The 13,573-nt window shown below is 38.4% G+C and overlaps 1 protein-coding gene across 1 annotated transcript in view; it reads left to right on the forward strand.

Moving 5' to 3' along the window:
- LOC309716308 (ryanodine receptor 1-like) overlaps nt 1–13,573 on the forward strand; it is a 56,707-nt gene that overhangs the window by 40,282 nt on the left and 2,852 nt on the right. The window contains exons 90-104 of the mRNA XM_082550053.1: nt 149–277; nt 359–463; nt 4,646–4,727; nt 4,823–6,144; nt 6,251–6,333; nt 6,641–6,800; nt 6,894–6,980; nt 7,095–7,367; nt 12,054–12,184; nt 12,293–12,335; nt 12,416–12,549; nt 12,633–12,693; nt 12,776–12,922; nt 13,004–13,138; nt 13,222–13,378. Of these exons, the coding sequence (XP_082406179.1) occupies nt 149–277; nt 359–463; nt 4,646–4,727; nt 4,823–6,144; nt 6,251–6,333; nt 6,641–6,800; nt 6,894–6,980; nt 7,095–7,367; nt 12,054–12,184; nt 12,293–12,335; nt 12,416–12,549; nt 12,633–12,693; nt 12,776–12,922; nt 13,004–13,138; nt 13,222–13,378 (3,049 nt within the window). The remainder of the gene's footprint in view (nt 1–148; nt 278–358; nt 464–4,645; nt 4,728–4,822; nt 6,145–6,250; nt 6,334–6,640; nt 6,801–6,893; nt 6,981–7,094; nt 7,368–12,053; nt 12,185–12,292; nt 12,336–12,415; nt 12,550–12,632; nt 12,694–12,775; nt 12,923–13,003; nt 13,139–13,221; nt 13,379–13,573) is intronic.

Genomic DNA, 13,573 nt, shown 5'->3' on the forward strand with positions numbered 1-13,573 from the left:
TATTGCGAAGCCACACATATCATAAAATGAGTTTCTCTTTTAAACATTATTGCATTTTAAACTGTGCAATAATTTTACTTCTAAAGTGTGTTTGCAGTATGGTATCAAAATTTCTCTAATGACCCCTTACCGGTATTTTTCATTCAAGGAGTCTATAAGTGACTTCTACTGGTATTACTCTGGGAAGGATGTCATCGATGAACCAGGCAAAAAAAATTTCTCCAAAGCTATGACAGTGGCAAAACAGATTTTCAACAGTCTAACTGAATATATCCAGGTAACACTGGAGCAGATCAGACCTTTATACAGATTGGATGCTTTTGCTGTTTTGCCTATAACACATAGTCTCTTATTTCAGGGTCCATGCAATGGCAACCAACAGTCCCTAGCCCACAGCAGGCTGTGGGATGCTATTGTTGGCTTTCTTCATGTCTTTGCCCACATGATGATGAAGCTGGCACAGGTATATACATATAATTCAATCAATCGAATTAATTCCAAATTAAATGTATTTATTTCTCTGTAGAGGTGAAGACAATGTTGCCTCTGTTCTGTAACATCATCAATTGACCTCCTGACCTCTCATGCTGCATTTTATTTTCAGTGACCATGAAAGAAAGTCAGTGGTAAACATAAAAGGTGTGATGCCCATTACATGTGAATTATACTTCTGCATCACATCTATGCTGTAACTTATGCCATAAAATGCAACCGCATTTTAACCCTACGCCACAACTTTCTGCCTAACCTGACGTGCGCCTTTCAAGAAATGTAGCTACACGTCTGCTGGATGCATACTACAACGAGTTAAATGGCGTGGAAGGTTGCAGTGTAGGGATAAATATGAGTTCCTGGTTACTACCTAAGTTAGGACGTAGATTTTCTGCATAAATCCAAATCAAGCTTCAGCTTTACAAAAAAAAAAGCTTTTGCTTTACACTGATTCTGTTTGTATAGTATGTTAAACTTTGGTACCCAGTGTAGACGTGGTATCAAGAAAATCTTTTTGAAGTACCTCCCCTGGTTTTATACCTTACAACGGTTCTTTCCTTTATTGCACATGAAAAAGCTCTGTTGTTATAAACCTGACAGTAAACACATAAACTTTTCTGTGAAACAATTGACAGAAGCACCTTACAGTACACCTCAATATTACAGAAAATATTACAATTTCTAATTTCTTAAAAATTGATTTTATTTCATTATGTATTTGATTGGTCATTTTGGTCATATTTTGACATGTTGCCTAAGTATTAGTGTAAAAGATTAAATTATAATTTTGTGAGTTTCATGTGACTGCTTACATTTCAGGGTTATGGTATTATTTATGCAGGCTCTCCGTGACAATGGTTTCCCTTTCTGGGAGATCATTGTTATTTGACTACCTGCACTTTTTCCTGTTGTGAATTGCCTGGTGTAAAAAATAGAGTTCATCAGCATTAAATATAATACACATTAAGAGATTTAATAATAAGACTTGCCCAGTTGATTCTATACGATTTACTATTTTAATTTAAAACTATACCATATAGTTATACTTTAAAATGAACTTAAAGGTCAGTTACTTATTTATGAATTAAGTACTAAAAAGTTGGACTACTGTTCAAAACATGGGAAAAAGGGAACTGTAAATCAAATACTACGATTTAAAAAATTTATTTATAATATGATTTATTGAATTTATATGTTGTCCGACAAAGGAAAAGAAATGCTTTACAGAGAGAGTTCCTTAAGTCTTTCAGACTTTAATAAGTTAGAGAAACGTTCAACAGTCAGTGAAATAGTTGGTGTGTAAATAGTGTGTTAAATTTGGTGATTTCATCATCAACAGAAAATAACGGCATTAAAAGTTTTAGAAAATCCAAAGACATCTCTGTACACTAGAGACAAAGCTGAAAACCAGTCGTGTGGTGAAGATCTTTGGGTCCTTAAGCAGCTCTGCATTTAAAAATGTATCGGGTTATGTCATGTATTAGTGCTTCAGTGCTTAGGAGCAATGGAGTACAGGCAGGCCTCTGGTCCAAACCTGTGTGGTTTATGAAGGAGGCTGAAAACTGTTGAGTATCAAAAATCTCACACCAAACAAAAATTCTTATCTATACTTGACCACATAAATAGCAAACTATTGTTTATTGCCAGAGGTATGTTTAGCACCAGGAGTTTTAAATGAAATTTTATATAATAATGAGCATGATTTTTTTTCTGTGTTGCTTTGAATTATTATAACTATACACAGTGTTAAAGCGTTTTCTGATTGGATGATTTTTAAAATCCACAAAGCTATTTGTGATGCTAGTGCTATAAACAAAAGGTCAAAATATTTACATATGTAGACATTTCCATTCTGTTTAGTGCATTAATCCTCTGCAGATAACTGAGGCTAATAACATTTATCATTGATAGCTTTTGCATGCATAATCTTTTTAAACATGTGGCCAGATTAAGAGATGATCCATGCTTGATCTGTAAGTTCCCAGCTCAGCATATTTTAACAGATATTACGCACCTAAAACAAATTACCTTACCATGTGCTTTTGCTCTTCAGCTGATAGTCTCACAGTCAGCTTCTCTGTTTTACATTTATCATTGTGTTTCAAAGTCTACATCAAACGTGTGCATTGTTTTGCTGTCAAATGAAAGAAAGCACACACGCAAAATGTAAAAAAACATATGTGAGTGTATTTTGTTTAACACCTGAATAATTTATTATTATTGAAATTGTCTTCCACATGGTCAATGCAGGGTAAAGTATGTATCTACTTTTTTATTTATTAATGCAGTATTGTGTTTACTAGTTTTTCATTTATTCAGTGTTGGTTTCTCTTATCAGGCTGTTTTATATCCACCTGCTTTAAACAGAACTCAGTAAGAGTCAGTATTTACTCAATGCTGATTACAGTGTATTTCCAAACAAAACTGACATACTAGCACGTTGAGTCATTTAAGGAAATAGAAAAACAGTTTGATATATATATCAGATTTTATTTTATTTTTTTCAGTACACTATACAGTGAACTAAACCTTTCTGTAGCACATTAGGCCTCATGAACAGCAAACGGTATATTTTCAGACACTGCAATAGTCTTTTTGTTTTTAGTTTTTACCCTATAAAGCGATTTTCAGAATTATGTTAGCACCATGAGTTTTAAAGTAACGGCCTTATAATTAAAAAATAAACATAGTTTATACTTAGGCAGTTTGTGACAAAGAAGCAGGTGACTACAAAACTTCCTGAGGGAGGGCCTGACTTTTAACCTCAACTGTTGGAGTATACACTTTAATATGAAATTATTTTGTCTTTGTATATACACTTTAATGTGACATCTACTTCGTGTGCACACATTTAACAGAAATTACAATTTTTTTAACTTTTTTTTTCTTTTTTCATTTACAGTGTGTTGAGCTGTGGCTTGTGTGTTGCTTCGATTTAAAATAACTATATATCTATGAATTTTTTTGTAGTTTTTCCTCTGTGCACCACCATAGTGCAGTTTACATCAAACTGGCTTTCAGCTTTAATTCACTGGGTTTTACAACAATTTGGATTTACCTCTTGACGAATTACACAGTCCCGACTTTGTCTCAAAATGTACTGGATAATTACCTGACAAGCAGTTTTATGGCCAGGTGAGGTTTGGTCCTTCCCTATTCCATGACAAATGTAGGAGATATGATATCTGAAGTTGATTCAAAGTGATTTGAATCAAAGTAAAATCATCATTAGGGTAAAAAAAGTAAACATATCAGAGAAATAACATAATCCTTTAGGACAAATCCAAATCAAATCTGGTACAAACCTACAAAGAAGGAATGCAGTGGCGAGCTCAGCAACATCAAAAGGCCTGAGAGACCACAAAAGACAACTGATGTGAATGATGATAGCATTTCCTTATTGATGAAGAAAAACAACTTTACAACATCTAACCCAATCAAGAACACTCACAGTCAGTGCATTACTCCTAAGCTCTGCAATCAAGAGATGCCTTATTGAATGTAAATACAGAGAGTTTACAAGTGTTACCACTAGTTACACTCAAGAACAGTGCAACAGAGTCATTGTCTGTAAATTATTTTAATCCAGGTATCATAATCAATCGTTAAATGTTAAATTATATTCCTTAGTTCTATTACTTTTGAGTATCTGAGAAGCTGTGTATAAAAATGGTAATTCTCTGGGGTGGTACACAGAGGCAAAACTACAAAAATGGTATCTTTGTCCAGTAAATTATGGACCTAACTCTACATTTACACACAAGCTTCTGCTTTAACTTCTAATGCTCACTGTCATAGAAATGTAATATTCACAAAGGGGTACATGAGATTTAAGCACTGTTTTATCACAAAAATGGGGAAAAAATTTTCACATTATGGCATCTTTAAAAACCATTGTTATGTTTTGATAAATTCTCTCAGCATGACGATTTGGTTCATTAACATCCTCCTTTGTTATGAATGTGATTGTATACAACACACAGTATTTTGAATGTCCAGTTCTTATCATAACAAGGTTTTGGGTTCCTGACACTTACAGTATAACTTGTGCTTTCAACTTTACCAAAGACTGTGTCTTTATGTAAACCTCTAATGTTTCAAGACAGTATTGTTGTCATTACTGTAAGGTCTTGTTCTTCTTTCATGGTCACAGGACTCCAGCCAGATTGGTCTGCTGAAGGAGCTTCTTGACCTACAGAAAGATATGGTTGTTATGTTGCTGTCTTTATTGGAGGGTAAAATAACTTTCTCATCACTTTTATGTCAGTTTTCATCTTTTTATCCTTTTCCAGTTTCAGGTTTTTTTAAATTCTGCTTTGTATTTATTCAGGAAATGTGGTAAATGGTACAATCGCTCGCCAGATGGTCGACATGTTGGTAGAGTCCTCCAGCAATGTGGAGATGATACTCAAGTTCTTTGACATGTTCCTCAAACTGAAAGATATCGTGGCTTCAGATGCTTTCCGTGATTATGTGACAGACCCTCGAGGGTTGATCTCAAAGAAGGACTTCCAGAAGGCGATGGACAGTCAAAAGCAGTACTCCCCCTCTGAGATTCAGTTTCTTTTGTCCTGCTCAGAAGCAGATGAAAATGACATGATCAATTATGAAGAGTTTGCCAGTCGCTTCCAGGAACCCGCCAAAGACATTGGCTTCAACATTGCCGTGCTGCTCACCAATCTGTCTGAGCACGTCCCTCATGACACCAGGCTACAGAACTTCCTGGGACAAGCAGAGAGTGTGCTGAACTACTTCCGTCCGTTCTTGGGGCGAATTGAAATAATGGGAGCCAGTAGAAAGATTGAACGCATCTACTTTGAAATCAGTGAGGTTAACCGCAGACAGTGGGAGATGCCTCAAGTAAGAGAGTCCAAACGGCAGTTCATCTTTGATGTCGTCAATGAGGGTGGCGAATCAGAGAAGATGGAGATGTTTGTCAACTTCTGTGAAGACACCATCTTTGAGATGAATATAGCCTCACAAATTTCAGAGCAGGAGGAAGAGGAAAAGGGGGAAGAAGAAGATGAAGGGGAAGAAGGAGGAGGTGAGGGTGGAGGAGGTGGGGAAGGAAATGGAGGAGGAGATGAGGATAATAATGGAAGGGAAGGTCCACATGAATCAACCTCTGCCTTTGTAGATTTTATAAACAGCATGTTAAGCTTCCTCGGCATTTTCACCTTCCGCAACCTTCGCAGACAGTATCGTAGAGTGAGAAAGATGACCTTCAAGGAGATTGTAGTGGCCTTGTCCACTTTTTTCTGGACCATACTGATGAGTATACTACACTTCATTTACAATGTATGCAAAGGTATCTTTATGATCATCTGGCAAACATTGTTTGGAGGTGGCTTGGTAGAGGGAGCCAAAAATATCACAGTCACTGAGATTTTAGCCAGCATGCCAGATCCCACCCAGGACGATGTGCATGGCGATGGACCAGGGGAGCCAAGGACAGGGGAGGAACAGGACACTGGAGGTGTAACAGATACTGGTGAGACTGGGAGTGGAGAGGAAGAAGAGGAGGATACCCAAGAAAAAGAGGGTGGGAGGATACCAGGAATGGATGCTCCAGGTGGACTTGGAGATATGGGTGTGGAGGCACCAGTTGAACCTCCAACTCCTGAAGGAACTCCCATAACAAAGAGAAAAATGGTAAGGAGTAGCTTGGTCTTCTCTATCAGTCGTTTGTGATTATACATCTACCAAAAATGTGGATAGAAAACATCAGGTCTTGTGCAGTAGATTCTTTTTTCTACAGGCACCAGAAGAGACTGATGCTAGTCAGAAACCACCAGAACCTCCTCCTGTAGAAGAACCTCCTACGGAGCCTGAAAAGGCTGAGTAAGACTCTTTAGTTGGTGTTGTGTCTATACTAATGTGCTTCAAGCATTTCCCTCTCCCTTCCATGGCTCTAAATCAGGTTATACCTTTTAGCCAGGACAATCCAGGAGGATTACAAAAAACAACTTTGAACAGTTTGAGGTTAATGATTATCTGAATGCACATTTTTATTAAAAGGGTTGGTTTTCATTGCATTGAAGCAACTTCCCGAGCTAAGAAAAAGATCATGGAAGTTTTAGTGCACCATGATTTTTAAATTGATGGAATGAATTGATATGACATTAACTCAAGACTGTTTATTTTTTAGTGCTGAAACTGGAGAGAAAACAGAGAAAGAATGTGAGAGCAAAGAAGAAGTAGAACCAGAAAAACCAAAGAAATCAGCAGCCAAAAAAGAAAAGAAGCTGAAAAAGGATGGAGGTTTTCAAATCTGGACTGAGCTGGAAACCCAAAGGAATAAATTTATGGTAGTATTTGTGTCAAAAGTGATTTTGTTGTGCAATTTTAATGTCAGTATCAAGTGATTGATCAGTTGAAGAATATTTATCTGTCTTTTATAGAACTATCTTTCCAGAAACTTCTACAACCTGCGTTTTTTGGCTCTGTTCCTCGCATTTGCCCTGAACTTCATTCTTCTTTTCTATAAGGTAAAAAGAAATATCTTTAATTTAATCTATCCCTTTTTTGCCTGGAAACTGGGATGAGTCTGTTTAATGTGGCTACTGTCTGTTCTTTGATCATTTTACCCTGTCAACTCTTAGGTGTCGGACAGCCCGCCTGAGGGTGAAGAGATGGAAGGCTCTGGACTATCTGAGGGAAGTGGGCTGTTTGAAGGGTCTGCGTTGTTTGAAGGCTCAGGCGAAGAGCTTGAAGGATCTGGAATTAATGGTGGAGGAGATGAAGATGAGGAAGATGTTCCAATTTATTACTATTTAGAGGAGAGCACTGGATACATGCAGCCTACTTTGTCCTTTCTTGCGATCCTTCACACAGTCATTTCATTCATCTGTATCATTGGCTACAACTGCCTGAAGGTAGGCTGGACACACGTCGGTAGGCTGACGTCTTTTTTGAAGCCCAGGTTGCTCTGATAGTTGCCTTCCTCTCATCTGTATTTTTGGTTCAGGTGTTTCTCATCTTCCTCCTAACAGGAAGGTCAGGACAGCATTGGGTAGCCAATCCATAACATTATCAGAAAACCCTGGTACTTCTGGTACTATGGATAGGTGTTAGGTGTTGGAAATCAGTGTCTTCATAAAGCTTGTTAGCAGATGGAAACATGAATTACTCCAAAAATTTCTAGATGCCTAAATTGACTTTGGACTAGATGAAACACAGTGGACCAACCACCAAAAACACCAGCAAATATCATGGTACCCCAAATCATCATAGATGGCAGAAGCTACACTGGACTTCACACAATACTGGTTTCTGTGCCTCTGCATTCTTCCTACAGACTTTGGGATCCAATTTCCAAATGAAATACAACATTTATTTTCAGCTGAGACAATACAAACAGTTTACAGTTTTTTCTGAATGCTTAAACCCTAACTGTGATTCCTGTAGCACAATCTCTAAAACTATTCAGACTTATAGCAAAACCACTCACTGAGTTTGCAAAACTAAAAGCACAAAAACTGCTTTGCACTCAGTTTGCAATTTTGTAACACACACTTTGCAAAACTGTAGGCACAATTCACTGCACAACACTCAATTACCAAATTTCCAACACACTCCTAGCAAAAGTATACACATGTATGGCTATCATTAACACTAATTTGCCAACTGTCTGGCACACTTTCACATGTGAAAACTTTTTTAGATAATTAGTTCACTTTGCAATCAGCCTAAGCACTATAATACAGGTAAGCTGTGTGTGCGGAGTACAATGGAGGGAGCAGAAAGAGTGAGAAGTAGAGGAGGCCGAGGAAGAGGACGTGGAGGTGAAGAAGTAGGATGAAGAGGACGACAAGGACAAGGAGGAGCAAGAGGAAGACGAGGAGGGGGGAGAGGAAGATGAGGAGGGGGGAGAGGAAGATGAGGAGGGTGGAGAGGAAGGGTAGGAAGAGTAAGAAATAGAATTGCTGATGACATCAGAGCTACAATAGTGGACCATGTAATCAACCGTGGAATGACCCTGAGGGTAGCTGGCCAACGGGTCCAGCCTAACTCGAGCCGCTACACTGTAGCAAGTACCATAAGGACATCTTGAAATGAGAATCGGTTAGCACAGTCACTTCGCACAAAGATTTGTAGCACTGCCATATGCCAATGAGAAACACACCAATACCATTGATGTAAAAATACTGAAATTGTTACTTTACAGAATTGCTAGATGACCAGATGCTGGGGCAGAGGAAGCATGTTCACTGCAGACCAAGTAACCCATATAGTCATTATGGCGATTGCAAATAATCCTATACTTGGAAATAAACACTTGTGTTTGTTTTGATGTGTTTGAATAAACATAAAATGATGGCTTGTGTGTACTGTTTGAGACGGAAACACCATTTTTACGAAGGTGTGAAGAGTTAATCTAGCTGTGTTTGCTTTTGCAAGAGAACTACAATGTTTTGATGATTGGGTGACAGGTTTTCTTATTTGTGTGAAGAGTTTTGCAAAATTAGCCAATAGTTACAAAAAATGTGCTTAAGCAATCAGAAAAAACTGTAACTCTTCACACCTTCGTAAAAATGGTGTTTCCGTATCAAACAGTACACACAAGCCATCATCTACTAAGCACACAATGCGCCAACTGCACACTGATGGTATGAATACAAAACACATCTGGCTTTTGCTTTCTCTGTGCACAAGGTAGGCTATGTCAGTTTGAGCTCATACTTCTGTCATAGATCCATAAGCATAGAGGGATCCAAACTTCAAGTACTGGTGTTTATTCAAACACATCAAAACAAACACAAGTGTTTATTTCCAAGTATAGGATTATTTGCAATCGCCATAATGACTATATGGGTTACTTGGTCTGCAGTGAACATGCTTCCTCTGCCCCAGCATCTGGTCATCTAGCAATTCTGTAAAGTAACAATTTCAGTATTTTTACATCAATGGTATTGGTGTGTTTCTCATTGGCATATGGCAGTGCTACAAATCTTTGTGCAAAGTGACTGTACTAACCGATTCTCATTTCAAGATGTCCTTATGGTACTTGCTACAGTGTAGCGGCTCGAGTTAGGCTGGACCCGTTGGCCAGCTACCCTCAGGGTCATTCCACGGTTGATTACATGGTCCACTATTGTAGCTCTGATGTCATCAGCAATTCTATTTCTTACTCTTCCTACCCTTCCTCTCCACCCTCCTCATCTTCCTCTCCCCCCTCCTCATCTTCCTCTCCCCCCTCCTCGTCTTCCTCTTGCTCCTCCTTGTCCTTGTCGTCCTCTTCATCCTACTTCTTCACCTCCACGTCCTCTTCCTCGGCCTCCTCTACTTCTCACTCTTTCTGCTCCCTCCATTGTACTCCGCACACACAGCTTACCTGTATTATAGTGCTTAGGCTGATTGCAAAGTGAACTAATTATCTAAAAAAGTTTTCACATGTGAAAGTGTGCCAGACAGTTGGCAAATTAGTGTTAATGATAGCCATACATGTGTATACTTTTGCTAGGAGTGTGTTGGAAATTTGGTAATTGAGTGTTGTGCAGTGAATTGTGCCTACAGTTTTGCAAAGTGTGTGTTACAAAATTGCAAACTGAGTGCAAAGCAGTTTTTGTGCTTTTAGTTTTGCAAACTCAGTGAGTGGTTTTGCTATAAGTCTGAATAGTTTTAGAGATTGTGCTACAGGAATCACAGTTAGGGTTTAAGCATTCAGAAAAAACTGTAATCTAGCTGTGTTTGCTTTTGCAAGAGAACTACAATGTTTTGATTATTGGGTGACAGGTTTTCTTATTTGTGTGAAGAGTTTTGCAAAATTAGCCAATAGTTACAAAAAATGTGCTTAAGCAATCAGAAAAAACTGTAAACATTTCTGACGATGTCTCTAGTTCATGAGTGGCTTGATATTAGGAAGGCGACAGTTATAGCTCATTACCAAGCCATCTGTGTGTGGTTGCTCTCGATGCATTGACAGCAGCCTCAGTTCATTATGAAGTTCTCCCAAGTTTTTGAGTGGACTTTTATTTAGAGCTCTCTCAAGGCTTCAGTGATTGCAGTTGCTTGTGCATTTCTTCCTAGCACATTATCAATAATAGGCTTTGATACAGTGCACTGCAAAATATCAGCCTTCTCAGCACTGACCTTATGCAGCTTAGCTTTCCTGTGGAGGGTGTTGATGTTTGTTATCTGCAGAACTGTCAGTAGTCTTCTCCATGGTTGTTGTTGCATTTACTTAGCTAGTCTAGGAGGAGACAGTAGTTTGAATAGTATTTAATTAAACATTATAATATGCAAAATTACATATAAGAATTTGAAATACTGGATCTCATGGTCTAAGGTCCATAATAATCAACACTAATGCTAAGCTAGCCAAGAACCCAGAGTGATGATAAAGCTGTGTTTGCTGACCCCAGCCCAGTAACTAGACCCTGAACTTCAACAGGTAACAAACAGATGAGTAGTCAGGCTGATGCCTCCATTACTACCTGTTCATGTTCTTACAGCAGAAATACTGTGGCGATGGCTTTAAAGTCTCTTGATGCTGGTTTTCAATGTTGCTTTGTGCTGTCAGCTTTGTGTTCATACCTAAATAATGAGATCATGTATGTGTCCTGTTAAAATCTCCCAATTCTTTTAATCTTTGGGCTGAAGGAAGGACAATACTCGGTGTATAAATGCTCAATCAACAATCATTTATTTCCATACAATTCAACACTTAAGAGCATAAGAACGTCCGGACGGGAGAGATGCTTGCAAAGGGTCACAGCATGTCTCAAACTGGTGGAGGGTTACTCAAGCTCTTATAGCCTTTAGTGGCCCCCACCTAGTTGTAAAAGCCTAAACATTCACATTCTTTCTCTGTTACGGCACCTAAGTAATGACCTCGGCTCCCTGTCTTTCTGCTCTCTGTAAAGGTGGGGGTATGGAATGTGGTCTGTTTCTTCTATTATCGGCACAAGGTCCTCTGCACACAACATTCTCTTCATGATTCAGCAGTATGAAATGTCAAGAAACAGTGTAACACATTCACAGCAGATCAAGGGTACAGGGTAATGCGCACCTGTCTAACAAATCCAAAAAAGGTCACATTCTTTTAACTCAAAAATATAATGGAAACTAAGCTACATACACAGCACCCAATCTAGACTAAAGGATATTATATGACCTACAGCAGTTAACATAATTCAACTACTTTAACTACAGATATAAGATAACATATGATAACAGAATAATCTCACAGTCCTCATTAGGATTGGGATTTGTGTTGGTGTATGGGGCTGCATGTTGTTAGGTCTGCTGTTAAGTAGTAATTATGATCCAGCACATTTCAGGTCAGAGAAAGCAAAGTAATATAAAGAGTAGTATAATAAATAATTTTAACTTGGGAGTAATTAATTATACTGCTTAGCAATTGTGGTGACTCTCAAAGCAAAGTCAGAGAGAATCGAATGAGAATCAGAAAGTCGATAATGGAAAAAAAATGGAATGGAATTGCTAAATTTTTATCAATTCCCATCTCTATTTCTTCATAAATATTGACAGATTTTGATCAATTGTATTGAATCATCCGCATACCTCAGTGAAACAGCACTTGCTATTGTTTCTGCCAGATTCCCCTGGTTATTTTTAAAAGAGAGAAAGAACTTGCGAGAAAGCTGGAATTTGATGGCCTCTACATCACTGAGCAACCTGAGGATGATGACATCAAGGGCCAGTGGGACAGATTAGTCCTGAATACACCGTACGTAGATACAGAAAACAGCTTTTAATAGTGAGAAGCAGGCTCACAAGAAAATTCTGAAAAGCTTTTTTCTTTATGTAATTGACAAATGATCCTATTTTCCTGCAGCTCTTTCCCAAACAACTACTGGGATAAATTTGTCAAGCGAAAGGTGAGTTAAGATTGACTCAAGTGGTCTTAACTTTGAGCTCAGTACAGCATGTTCACATGTAATGGCATGTCCATGTCCAGGTTCTGGATAAATACGGAGACATTTATGGAAGAGAAAGAATTGCTGAGCTCCTGGGGGTTGATTTAGCTTCCCTGGATGTGAGTCAACAACATGAGAAGAAACAGGAAGAACCAGATAACTCTGTGTTTGCATGGTACCGTATACAGTCAGATGCACATTTGGCATGATTTCTGAAAACTAAAACAAGCACATTAAAGAGAATGTTGTCTCTTTTAGGGTGACTTCTATTGACATCAAGTACCAGATCTGGAAATTTGGTGTGGTGTTCACAGATGGTGTAAGCAAACCTATATACTATATCATACTATACTATTTCTGCACTACATTGTACTAAATTATACTTACACATCTCTTTGTAGACTTTTCTTTATCTCTGTTGGTACTTGGTGATGTCTTTGCTTGGGCATTACAACAACTTCTTCTTCGCCTGTCACTTGCTGGATATTGCGATGGGTGTCAAGACTCTTCGCACTATCCTGTCCTCAGTCACACACAATGGCAAACAGGCAAGAGCAGGAAATACTCACTTGCACTAATGTTGTTTAAGCTTCACTTTGCTCACTCTTCTTTCTTCTTCTCCCTGCTAGCTCATGATGACAGTGGGCTTGCTGGCTGTGGTGGTGTATCTTTACACCGTAGTTGCCTTCAATTTCTTCCGCAAGTTTTACAACAAGAGTGAAGATGAAGACGAACCAGATATGAAATGTGACGATATGATGACTGTACGTGATTGTGGATGATAAACAAACTTTGTACTTCCTCTCTCAACTTTGCCACTCCCCACATTTTTTTTTTTACTTTACAGTGTTATCTGTTCCACATGTATGTGGGTGTCCGAGCAGGCGGAGGCATTGGAGATGAGATTGAAGACCCAGCTGGAGATGAATACGAGCTTTATCGAGTGGTCTTTGATATTACTTTCTTTTTCTTCGTCATTGTTATCCTGCTGGCCATCATTCAGGGTATAGAAAATCCTCTCCTGGGAGACAAATCCTTCATTACTCATCAAATGTTATAATTGTATAATTGGTTTGAACTAAAAGTAAAGAAACACAATGGGACAGTGTGAGGAACATCTGGATTACTGTTGGCACAGAAAAGTGATTTTAGGACACGTTCAGATTTTATATACATGTGTGATGATTGTGTTATTGTGT

The sequence above is a fragment of the Aulonocara stuartgranti genome (genome assembly GCF_965226115.1).
Source record: "Aulonocara stuartgranti genome assembly, chromosome: 10".
Taxonomy (NCBI): domain Eukaryota; kingdom Metazoa; phylum Chordata; class Actinopteri; order Cichliformes; family Cichlidae; genus Aulonocara; species Aulonocara stuartgranti.